The sequence below is a fragment of the Bactrocera oleae genome, chromosome 2 (assembly GCF_042242935.1).
Source record: "Bactrocera oleae isolate idBacOlea1 chromosome 2, idBacOlea1, whole genome shotgun sequence".
NCBI lineage: Eukaryota > Metazoa > Arthropoda > Insecta > Diptera > Tephritidae > Bactrocera > Bactrocera oleae.
The window spans coordinates 30797354-30810714 of record NC_091536.1 but is presented as its reverse complement, the minus strand read 5'-3'; the positions used below and the strand labels follow the sequence as shown (position 1 = coordinate 30810714).

At 38.4% G+C, this 13361-nt stretch overlaps 1 protein-coding gene and 1 long non-coding RNA gene across 2 annotated transcripts; one reads left to right on the top strand and one right to left on the bottom strand.

Moving 5' to 3' along the window:
• Positions 1 to 8529: 8529 nt before the first annotated feature.
• Positions 8530 to 11196, top strand: LOC106625514 (uncharacterized). Its single transcript, XM_070112930.1, has 4 exons — positions 8530 to 10313; positions 10497 to 10701; positions 10765 to 10951; positions 11038 to 11196. Exon 1 carries the CDS (start codon positions 8777 to 8779, stop codon positions 9422 to 9424), a length of 648 nt encoding a protein of 215 aa, XP_069969031.1. The 5' UTR covers positions 8530 to 8776; the 3' UTR covers positions 9425 to 10313; positions 10497 to 10701; positions 10765 to 10951; positions 11038 to 11196.
• Positions 11197 to 12085: 889 nt separating this feature from the next.
• Positions 12086 to 13315, bottom strand: LOC118680052 (uncharacterized). Its single transcript, XR_004975563.2, has 3 exons — positions 12880 to 13315; positions 12378 to 12789; positions 12086 to 12317 (listed from the first exon to the last, which is right to left on the bottom strand). It is a non-coding gene; the product is annotated as an uncharacterized lncRNA (long non-coding RNA).
• Between the last annotated feature and the right edge of the window lie 46 nt (positions 13316 to 13361).

Sequence of the window (13361 nt, the reverse complement as noted above, 5' to 3'; positions counted from 1 at the left end):
GTTTGATGTAAAAAGTTGTTTAATCGAATGAAGGTAACTTGTTTTTTAACATAATTAAATTAAAATAAAAGTGTTAGCTTACTCCGAGACCCTCGCTCGCGCTCTTCTTAGAAGGCGGGAACTGGGATATCTGCAGTGTATATGATATAATATAAACCCAAGAATGCTACCTCAAAGAACATCAGCTTTATTAGACAAATATGACTCGAGTATATTGTAGAATTGGATAGGTAAAGTTTTATAAATTTTGTGTAGTAGGCCTTTATGCGAACCTTGTGGAACGCTTGTGCTACGTCAAGGAATATTGTACAACAATACTTCTTGAACTCGGCCTTCCTCATTTCATTAGTAATTTGGTTGACTTGTTCTACAGTACCATGTTTTCACGAATACCAATTTGGTGGTCTGGTATCACTTTGTTACGATGGAGAAAACGAGATATCTATGATGAAAAAATTCTTTCGAATAATTTAGAAAGACAAGGTAGGCTTATTGGTCTGTAAGAAGATGCCTGTTTGTCGTCTTTTCCTGGTTTGGCTATCATTAGAATTCGCGACTTTTTCCACGCCTTTTGAAAGTAACTGAGTTTCAAAATGGCAAGAGTTAAGAGAGCAGTGCTAGTACAACACTTGGTAGCTCTCTTAGCATTTTCGGTGTGATGAGGTCATAGCCTAGAGATTTCTTTGGGTTCAATTGCTGAGTCGCATTTATAACTTCCAGAGTTGATGTTTTAACCGTCTCTTGAGTTTTAAGACCATTCTCGATTAATTCAGGCAACATAAAACTGTTTTGCAAACCAACAATAACATTTATGTCACTGATTGGAGTACTTAAATCAGCTGGGGTTTAAAGTTCTTATGTGCCTTCCAGAAGGAATACTTTGTGGTAGAATTTGGCGTCAGTTTTTTTTTTATGTGTGATTTGAAATAATATTCTTCTGCTTCTTTTAGTGAACTTTTCAGCTTTCTCTCCGCTAATTTTAATCATAACTTTGACGGAGGAAAACGATGCGCTTGTCATTCTCTCCACAAGCGACGCTTTTCTATTCTAACTCTTCTGTATTTCAGTATTTGTTATTGGTTTTGGGCTCGTAATAATACTTTTTCTCTTCGGAGTTGTTAAGGTTACCGCAGAGGCGAGTCATTAATGTATTTATCGATATAGTTTTCACTGTTCAATATTGAGCTGATGTTACTACTGATGTGACTACCAATAAATTTTTTGTATTTGAGCCAGTTTGTTTCTTTGCTTGTTAGTGTTAGTTCTTGGCAAGTGGTCAGAGGATAAGTCAGCAACAGTCATAGCTGATACAAGTTGGCGGTTGGTTGGTGGCTAGATGAGTTACGCCTCCCCCCTCCATACACGCCACTGCGCGCCAACACACCACATCAACACGATCCACAACAGACATCACACCACTCAGACCACCCACACATACACATCACATCACACCACAACTCTCCCCAACTCAACACTCAAAAGGGGCTAACAGAGGACAAAAGCTTCCCTTTTTCGTTAGCGAATCGAACCGACGAGACGTCCGCAAGTTGCCCGTGTTTTTTCCGCAAGAGTACGAGCCGTATCCGTTTTTCTTATTTTTCAATAAAATAGCCAACAAAAGTGCAAAACGTGAGTGCGCAAACGAAGTAATTAAATATTGGTCCTTCGAGCATAGTGAGCGGCACTATGGAGTGAATAAAAGAAAAAAAAAACTATAAATTCGAGAAAAAAAAAAGAAAAAAAAAGTGCTGTGAGAAACAAAGTGTGGCTAAACGTTAAAATACACACGAAAAAAAAAGACATAAGTGCTGTGCAGTGCAGTGAAAAAAATCATATATACACATAAAAAAAAAACAAAAAAAAAAAAAAGGTTCTACATAGATAGAAGTGCAGTGCAGTGGAGTGATATACATATACACATAGAAAATAAAAATAAAGAACAGAAGAAGGTGAGTGAAGTGAAGTGGCACAAGCATATATACATAACTAAAAAAAAAACAAGAAAAACCAACAACGTGCGCGAAATAATCAAAAAGACAGAACAGGCGCGAATTTCAACAAAAAACAACAAAAATACATACATAAAAAGACAGAACGAGCGCGAACTAAATAAATAAAAAACCGTACCAGCAAACAACAACAACCACTCCAGCTCACCAAAATCACCCGCCGCAGCCCAGCAGCAAAGGACTGGGCAACAACGAAAGGCACACACACAGGCCACCTAGTTAAAATATTGTCCCCAAAACCCCTTGGCGGAAACCCCAAAGTGAGTCGTATCGATTCCATTTAGTATATGTATATATCCTCTTATTGTATGTATGTTGAAATTTATGCCTTTGCGGTTTATTGTTTACAAAAATCCGTCTTAATAAAGGCAATAATAAAAAAAACGCGGTTACCAAACTGTTTCTATATTTCGGTTTCTTTTCCGGTAAAAACCAAAATACCGCTAAGATTTAAAACAGTTTGGAAAAAAATATATATCCAACGAACTCTTGATTACCTAAATGCTTACTGTTGTGTTCAAATACACAAAAATAGTTGTAAAACTAAATAATTCAAGTATTTACTTGCACCAATTTCCAGCAATACCCCTTATACTTAATCAAGTATAAGCAGGATTGCGTAAAATAAGCAAAGGCAAATCAAAAGCAGAAACAAACAAAAGCGAAAACGTACAAAATAAATTTAAACATACATATACATATTATATTTAATAAATATATATATATATATATACATACTATATTAGGAGAAAACCTCCGTTTAAATCATTAAAATATGTATGAAAATATTCAAACATACATATAATACTAATAATTGCTATACATACATATATTACTAAACATTTACATACATACATACATATATACATAAATTTTAGTCGAACAACTGCGGTAAATTATTCTACTTTTCGCGGTCTTTTCGCACTGCGTACATATATTCCGCACAAAATATACTACGTGATATCCATACATACATATATACATACATTTAAAAGAATACCTGCGGTATATTTTTTCCTTTTCGCGGTCCTTTCGCACTGCGTACATATATACACGCTCAGGTATACAAAAATACATTAGTACTTCGCTTCATAGTCCACATTGGCAAATATTCCGCAATACCCCTTGTTCTTTGTTAAACAAAAACAAGTAGGATTGCATATATACATATAATATTCTAAGTCCACATTGGCACATATTCGCAATACCCCTTGTTCTTTGACCAACAAAAACAAGCAGGATTGCGCAAAAAATATTTAAACATAATATATTACATAAATACAGATGTACATATGTACAAAGTGCATTGATCTCTAAGACAAGCTCTAAATTGCTCATAACGTCAAGTACATATGTATCAGCTGATCCGCTTATAGGTATACCCTATAGGAATTACGGACACATAATACTTACAAATAAAAGTAAAAATAAAAAACATTTGCGTTTAATATTAATCAATTAAATAATATTAAAGGGAAAAAAAGCGATAAAACACGTAATACGCGTAATATATTCATTTCATAAAATAAAAACTCTTATTATCATAAAAGAGTTAAGTACTCATACGAGTTAAAAGTTATTAATTTGTTAATTTTTAAAAAAACAAAATCCAAAAACCCTTATTTTCTTAAAAGAGGTTTCAAATACATATATTTCTTACATTGAAAATATTTTATTTTATTTCGGCGCATCTCTTAAATGAGCTCAGACTCGAAAGATTCTAAAACAACTCAGTTGCTAAAAATTCCAAAAATGATTTCTGACGAAAGAAGTCCATGTACACCTGCAGAAGCTACACGCTCAAAGCAAGGTGCTACAAAGCAAAAAAGGGGGAAAGACATTACATACAGTAAATTCATTGCTGAGAGTGACAGCTTAATAAGATACTGCACTCGATTTTCTTCTTCTCCGATTCAAGATAATTCTGAATCGGTATTAGAAATCAAAAAAGACAATCTTGACAATTTTTGGTCACGTCTCCAAGCTGCATATGACGCAATTGTAGAATCTGACGACCCACATCTACCAGAAAATTTCAAATCTTCGGCTTACGCAAAATACGAAAACTGCTTAGACCAATTCGAAGAAACTAAAGCAATGATTTTCGATCAACTTAAGCTAATAAAAGCAATTGCACCTACTCCAAATCAGCGAGTAGAGCTGCCACAAGTACAAAGTCATGAGGCAAGTTCAGGCATCCATCTCAAGGTGCCCACATGTGATACAGAAATATTTCATGGTGGTTATGAACAATGGCCGTCCTTCCGGGACATGTTTACTGCCGTTTACATAAACCACCCAAAATTAACAAATGCGCAAAAATTGTATCACCTCCGATACAAAACAATAGGTCAAGCAGGCGTCATAGTCAAACAGTTCGCACTAAATGACGATAATTTCAATCTGGCTTGGGAAGCCCTTAAATCTAGATATGAAAATGAAAGAATATTGGTCGATAAGCAAGTAACGATACTAATGAACTTGCCTAAAATTCAGAAAGAAACAAGTGATGAATTTATTAGATTACAATGCACTGTTTCTAATTGTTTGTCGGTTTTATCGACACAAAATATTCCCACAGACAGCTGGGACCCTATTCTGGTAAATATTATATATGCACCGCGGCATTACCAGAAAAATCGTTACTTTTGTGGGAGCAATCGCTCTCATCTCGGAAAAAATGCCCAACGTGGCAGCAAATGAAAGAATTTCTAACTACCCAATATGAAATAGCAGAAAGGGTAGACAAAAAACTAGTTAGAACTAAAAACGTTCAAAACGACCCCAATAGAAGTTTTTTTAAAAATCAATCGTTCACATCCGAACAGTATAAACAAACGTCATGCGAACTGTGTACAGGAGGGCATAAACTTAAATCTTGCGATAAATTCAAAAAATTAAATATTGTCGATAGAAACAATTTTGTGAGAACAAAAAGACTTTGTACAAATTGCCTATCACATGCACATACACTTAAAGAGTGCGAAAGCAAATTTAATTGCGTTTATTGTCATAAACGACATCATTCAATGCTGCATTACAACACATTTTCCAGCTCACCCCCAAACAGCGCAAATATGAAAAGAGCCACGGGTTTAGTTGCAAGAGCAAATCCCGAAAATTGCCAAGAAGCACCATGCTGCTCAAAGGCATTAAAAACCCAAACGCTACACAGCGAAAATCAAAGTAGAGTACTACTACCAACAGCAGTCGTCTCCATCGAACACCGAGGAGAGCTGTTTCAACTTAGGGCCTTAATAGACCAAGGATCACAACGATCTTTCATAGCGTCTAGGGCTCAAAATAGGCTACAAATGCCAACAAAACTAGCCAATTATGAAATTACGGGAATGGGCGGAAGAGTAGTCCAAAACTCAAATAAAATCTGCCCCATTACCCTAATTTCCCCCTAAGCGGATAAGCATATACAAGCAGAAGCTATAGTCTTACCGCAACTAACAAATATGCTTCTAAGCTATCATATAAATAGCAAGCATTGGCAAAAGGTTTCACACCTAAAGCTAGCAGATCCCAACTGCAACACTCCCGCTCAAATAGAACTTCTATTAGGCAGCGATCTCATACCACAGATAATACTCGAAGGTATTGAGAAAATTTCGAATACACTATTGTCACAAAATACTATTTTTGGGTGGATCCTAAGTGGACTAGTTTCGGAACCAGTTACCACCATGACCATTCAGGTTAGGAAATCTCAAACGAATACCTCAATTCACAATTGAAAAAATTTTGGGAGTTAGAAGAACTCCCCCCATATCAATCACAACCCCTGAAGATCAGTATTGTGAAGACTTTTACAAAGCCACAACTACTAGATCAGATAATGGTCGGTACGTGGTACGACTACCAATAAAACAACAATTTCCCAACACCATCGCCTTAGGTCACTCTCGCACCTCTGCAATACAGCAGTTTCAAAGTATGGAAAAAAACCTACTTAAAAAAGGCGAACTCAAACCAAAATATGATTCGTGTGTTGGAAGAATACCTCCATTTAGACCACATGGAGGAAGTAAGTTCATGCGAAAAAATCATCAACGGCAAATATTACTCATTTTACTTGCCTCATCACGCAGTAGTAAAGCCAGACAAAAAAAACAACTAAAGTAAGAGTTGTTTTTAATGCATCAAGATCTGCTAGCTCGGGGAATTCCCTAAATGATATTATTTTTACTGGACCCACACTCTAACCAGATCTAGTGCTACTAATTTTAAATTTTGCGTTTATTCAAATACGTATTCAACGAAGACGTCGAAAAAATGTACAGACAAATAGTCGTACATAAAGACGATCAAGATTTTCAGCGAATTATTTTCCGAAAATCTCCCAATAGTCCACTCCGTGACTACAAATTGAAAACAGTTACCTTTGGCGTCAACTGTGCTCCATATTTAGCCATTCGAACACTGCACGAATTGGCAGAAAACACCAAGTCAGAATTTCCTCTGGCAACCCAGGTGTTAAAAACACAAACGTATGTAGACGATATCCTGTCCGGAAGTCACAGTCTTCCACAAGCATACGAGTCACTAGCACAAGTGACACAAGCCCTCAAAACCGCAGGGTTTCCGTTAAAAAAGATAACGGCGAACCACCCTAATATCCTAAAGGACATACCTAAAGAAAATCTGTTGGATACTAATTTCCTTAAATTCGAAAAGGAAAGTACAACAAAAACTCTGGGGATCCAATGGAATGCGATATCTGACCAGTTTTCATACACTACAGAGTCAATATCAGCATTATCCGCCATAACGAAGCGACAAATTCTATCCTCTGTGGCGAAACTTTTCGACCCCGCAGGATGGCTTTCGCCAGTTATGATACAAGCCAAAATTCTGATACAAGAATTATGGCTAGACGGAACCGACTGGGACGAACAAGTGAAACCTCTTCGCTTAGAAAAATGGTCCCAGTTTGCAAACAATCTGGAAGACATTTCCCAGATACAAATCCCACGATGGGTAAACTATTTCCGCGCACACAAAGTCGAACTACACGGCTTCTGTGATGCCTCGGAGAAGGCATACTGTGCCACTATCTATGTGCGCACACAAAGCGATACTGCGACCACAAGCCACTTATAAGTAGCAAAAGCAAAGGTGGCTCCTTTAAAAACGCTAACTCTACCTCGACTTGAGCTTTGTGGCCCGTTACTAGTCGCAAATTTAGCTTCCATGGTGTAGACCCATTTAAATATGAAGAAACATAGATTATATCTCTGGTCTGATTCTGAAATTGTTCTAGCCTGGTTGGAAAAACCACCACATGCATGGAAGACGTACATTGCTAATCGAACGTCGCAAATACTTGACCTAATGGGATCAGCCACTTGGCGACACGTAGCCAGTGCTGACAATCCTGCCGATCTAGGTACAAGAGGGTGCAAACCGCTGCCCTTACCTCCACCACCCTCTGGTGGAATGGTCCCCGATGGTTAACAGAACCTCCCGATTCTTGGCCACAATCGCCCATGCCCAATATAATAGCTCCAGAAAGTCGAAAAATCGACTCCTTTCACACAGCAGTGGAGGATACTGACATCCTTGAGCGATTTTCTTCGTTCTCCCGAGCCCTCAGAGTAGTCGCCTATATGTTAAAGTTCATAGAGCGACTTAAAATTAAAATTAAGGGAGTTCCCTCAGAGTACCCCTAATGCGATACATTGACGCACCTAGAATTGCAAAAGGCAAAGGTCGCTCTAATCGCATCAACTCAAACGCGCTACTTCAGCCGCGATATAACACTATTAAGAGAATCAAAACCCATTGACAAAAGGAGTTCACTCTTAGTTCTTAACCCATTCCTCGACACGAAAGGTCTGCTTCGTGCGAATGGTCGGCTTGCCAACTCAAGCCTCACGTATAATAAACGCCATCCTCATCATGCCAGAAAAATCTCGACTTGCCACTTTACTCCTCCACTATATCCAATTACTTATGCTCCACGCAGAACATCGCCTAATGCAACATATAGTCCGCCAAGAGTTCTATATTTCCCGACTTAAGCCCCAAATAAAAAAATGCATTTTCATGTGCAAGATCTGCACTCTGCATAAGCAGAAGTTGCGAACGCAGATTATATTCAATTATGAAGAATTCACTACCTTATTAACCCGAATTGAAGCCGTTCTCAATTCACGGCCATTCACAACACTCTCGCAAGATCCCTCCGACTTCACAGCCCTAACTCCAGGGCATTTTCTCAAAGGAGCACCCATTCTAGCCATACCTGAGCCAGGCGTGGGGTCGCTATCCCTATTAAATCGATGGGAAGGAATCAAAATTCTCCATCATGATTTCAGCCGCCGATGGAAGGAAGAGTACATCAAGGACCTTCATAAAAGCTACCGATGGAAAACTCCAGAAAAGGCACCAAAGCTTGGAGACTGTGTCATCATACACGATGATTGTCTACCCCCCACAGAATGGCGGCTTGGCCGCATAAAAAAACTATATTACAGTTCCGACGGTCATATACGAGTAGTTGATCTCCGTACTCAAAGCGGAACGCTGACAAGACCGCTCGTGAAATTATGTTTTCTGACAACCGTATCTAATGACAAAACCGCAAATAACAAACAATCCGCCGATATTACCGCGACGCAAATGAATTAGTTGTATAACTAACCAATAAACCCGCAAATGACAAAACCGTTATAAACCAACCATTCTAACCGCAATGATCGATCAAATTGACGATCCATTCCTGCCACATACCGTGGCACATTCGCCATAAATTTTACATGCCACAAATGTATAATCATTCCAACTTCTTCATACAGATCAATATGGAAGTAGATATGGCAGCAACACCAACGCCAGCTGTGAGGTCCGCCATCAATGTGCCGCGACCTGGGGCAACTCCAACACCACGAAACGCAGCGGCAATCGTTCCTGCAACCGCTCCCCGTAATGGCGCGCGACCACTGCCACCTTCATCAGCACCGGCAACGGTGCCGCAACGCAGCCGATGCCCACTGTGTCGACGCACACACCGGCTGCAACACTGCAGCATTTTTCGAAGCATGCGGACACCACAACGTCAGCAGGTTGCCCAAGTGCACGGGCACTGCCTCAACTGTTTGGCTACGGTCCACACGACACCGGAGTGTACGTCGGTTACGCTATGCCAACTGTGCAATAGACAGCACCATACCATGTTGCACCGCACCCCAAAGCGGACCGTCGGGCGACAACTCGCCCCAAGCCGTAGATCGCAGCAGAGCAGCCATCCGGATCGCCCCCGAAGACAGGCAGCTCTACCTCCCTCCAGACCAAGGCGACAGGAGGCATCAACGCGGCGTCGGCAGCCCAGGCCAACATACCGCCGCTCCACTGGCCTCAGCAGTGTTGTTGCTACGCTGCAGCAACTACAGCGATTGCTAGGCTAGAATTCGCCTAGGGGGGCCGGGATGGCTAGATAAGTTACGCCTCCCCCCTCCATACACGCCACTGTGCGCCAACACACCACATCAACACGATCCACAACAGACATCACACCACTCAGACCACCCACACATACACATCACATCACACCACAACTCTCCCCAACTCAACACTCAAAAGGGGCTAACAGAGGACAAAAGCTTCCCTTTTTCGTTAGCGAATCGAACCGACGAGACGTCCGCAAGTTGCCCGTGTTTTTTCCGCAAGAGTACGAGCCGTATCCGTTTTTCTTATTTTTCAATAAAATAGCCAACAAAAGTGCAAAAGGTGAGTGCGCAAACGAAGTAATTAAATAGTTGGTATCGCCAAATTCCTGAAATTGATTTTATGGGATTTTAAATCTTAGAGGGCAATTAATAGCGGGCAGGTTTAGCTCTTTGCTAAATTATACAAAGCTGCAGAGGTAGCTTGTAGATAATTTGTGGCCTATGGCTGTAAGACGCAGTGTTTAAAGCGATCGATTGATCTAAATTGGTCTTTAAAACATTTGCATATGACCATTGATTAGAATTTATGCAAATTTGAGACGGATTTGTTCGTAGTTTTTTCTACAAATTGGATTTGAGGTTTGTTTACCAATTCTCTCCGGCGAGCATGGATGTTGTTGGACAGCCTAATTTTCAGATCTTTGTATACAAGGCAGTCCCTGTAATTAGTTGTATGATTTCCTCCGCAATTACTTTTTTCATAGTGGCATCGTCTTTCTTGGACGTGCAATCAGATCTGCACACAAACACTGCATGTGCCGAATTCTTGGCAGATCGTACATTGAACTGGACCATTTCTCTTGTGTGGCTCTTCTACCCTGCGATGAAGCAAGGATTTAAAATTATGGTGAGTTTCATATATTTTTTTCAATTGACTTGTATTGGGAGATAGTTCCACCTTAAACATTGGCTGGGATACTTTTTTTAAATATTTGTAGCAGATTTAATATTAAAACCAGCTTCTTCAAGCACCTCTATTATTTCGTCCGTGCCTAAATTATTTTTCTTTTATGTTTGAATTTTATGATAGTATGTATTGTCACTGGCGAAGCAAATTAAATTTTAGGCTGTTTCTAATTGCGAGAATGGCTCTTAGAAAATTCGCCGTGAAGTGGCGAAAGAACTTACGAAAAGAAATATTTGGTATTGCGACTAGCAAATTTGTGAAATGCGTTTCCCCTCAAATTTGACGAACGTTTATTTGATTCGCGGGTTCAATTGAAACTGGAAAAAACGTTAGTATAATCTTAAAATTTTATTTATTGTATTTAATATATTAAGACTTTACTTGTTTTCAGAATAAAAAGAACCAGCCAGAAGCAATTTGAAATGATGGTAAGGTTAATGGAGAAAAATGCTGACGTAGCCAGTGAAATAGTACCGTTTGGGTCCACAAAAAAAAATAGGATGGAGTTGTGGGAAGGTATTGCGGCTGAGTTGAATAATATCGGCTTTTCAATACGTAGTGGCAGCGATTGGAATAAGGTAAGAATTAATAATTTTGATTGCATATATGGTGTGTACATATGTAGACACATAATTATATTCGTATTGATTTGTGTATTACTTAGGTTTGGTTGTACTACAAGCTAAAATTAAAGAAAAAACTGAATTCGGAGAGAGACTGTAGCCAGAGGTGGAGGGCCTTACACTTATTGTAGCTTAACGCCTTTAGAGCAGACCGTGCAGAAGTTGCTCAGTTTACAACAGGCAGTGAATCCAACCGGGGAAACGTTTGGAACCACTGCCGCTGAAAATTTAGAGAAAACATGTGTCTTAGGTGTTTCTAGGCAAGTACCTATAAGCGGAGTGAAGGAGCGCAAAAAGATGCGTATGAAGGCTTTAGAAAAGCAAGCGCAAACGCAAGAATCTCTATGAGTTAAGCAAAGTAAAACTAGCATTATATAAAATGAAAGAATCCGCTCTCAGAAAGATAATATTAAAAAAAAGGAAAAAATTAAATACTCAAAATAAAAAAGGTATTTAAAACAATTAATTTAAATTATTTTATTGTATTTTTTATATTTATATAGGTTTAAGTACTACAGCATTTAGGAATGCAACTACACTAATCACAATGTATTCGCTATTTGTCTTCGGCGACGCTCCACTACTGAACCACTAAAGTTTTCTTCAACTGGTTCCAGTGGTACCACTACATCATTTAGAATCATTAACGTTATACTGCTTACAAATATTGTATAGAGCACAGCATACATTGTTGCTTTACTAGGATGATATCGATGTTTACGTTCACCTAGTATACAACGAAAACGACATTTTAGCACTCCAATTGTCATTTCAACTACGTTCCTTGCCTTTGCATGTTTTTTATTAAAATGCTTGATTCTGGTAAAGCATCTCGGAAAGGTTTCCATAGGTACTCATGTAATGGATAACCTGAATCACCTAAATGATGTTTTATTTTAGTTTGTATGTTAAGTAAACCGAATTGTGATATTCTCTCGGGTATTTTCGTTCCAAATATGTTTTAAACGAGCTATTATTACACACAAATGATTTTTGGATCGGCCATATCTTGCGTCAACGCCTTATGACCATATCATGACTGCACACCTAATTAAATTTACTAAGGTTGTCAGTGGTCGACATTCAATCTATAGAATATACAATTTATTAACAATATTAATAGTATTTAAATTATATTGAAGAATTTGAACAAAATGTAAAGAAAGTTGTAGAAAACAACTTACAAAAATAAATTTAAAAAAGAGTTAAAATTTATAATTCATTCTCGTGCAAAATCATTTGTTCTGTTCTTGGTTTTGGCTTAATTCTTCCCTGAATGAACAATCGAATCAAATCGGAGAATTTGTGGGCACGTATGGACCTGCGAAAAGATGCCAAAATAATTAGTGTAAAATATTGATGAATCGTTTGAATGAAATACCGATGAAATCTTGAACTGATGCTCCATTTTGAAATATTTTCAACAAAGAATTGTATTCTGCTGCGTACATTTATTCCTCAGATGATATCGGAAAGTTATCGGCATTGGAATTAGCAATTTCATATAACAGCACCTTCTTCTGAAAAAATTCAACATTCTGACCCAATTTATTGCATTGATCCTTCTATTGATTGCATTCAACCTTCAATTGATCGCAGTTATTATTCAATGAATCGCGTTCAATTTTTAGTTGATCGCTTTCGTTCTTTAATAAAGCCACAATTTCGAGAATGCGACTTTGCACAACATCTTGCTCCCGTCATAATTTGTCAAACAAATTCCTATCCCCTTCCATCACGAAATCAAATCGCTTGTATGCAGCGAAAGCAAGAAACAATGAAATGAAGTAAATCTAAAATAATAATAATGTATAAACTTAATTCTATTTTTTATATTACAAAGTTCACAAAACTTCAGTGCAATCAATATTTTATGTAAACACCTTTTCATTATTAGGGTTAATGATCTAACTCTACCGACTGCAACGTAAAGTTGACCATGCGAGAAAACAGGTCATCTCAACAATATTCCAACTCTATCAAATGTCTGTCCTTGAGATTTGTTAATTGTCATCACAAATGCGTTGATGACTGGGAACTGTTAACTGTCATTGAAAATTAAATGGCGTTGCAGTCCCTACGTCAAGTGTATGCGTGGAATCAAAATACGTTTCCCGCGAGCAACTCCAGTGAGCACTTCACAATCTACCGTGTTATTATGCTTTGCTTTGACTCGCGTTCTTGTCCCATTTACTAATGCTTGCTTCGTATTTAAATTTCGAATTAACAAAACTATCGCTTTAATTTTGCGCGCCAACTTATGTGGTGGCATACCACTTACAATCAAAGTATATAAAAAATTCTACTGAATAGTTGCCACCTCGCTGTTATCCTCGCAAATAATTGTCTCAAAACTGTGATAAAC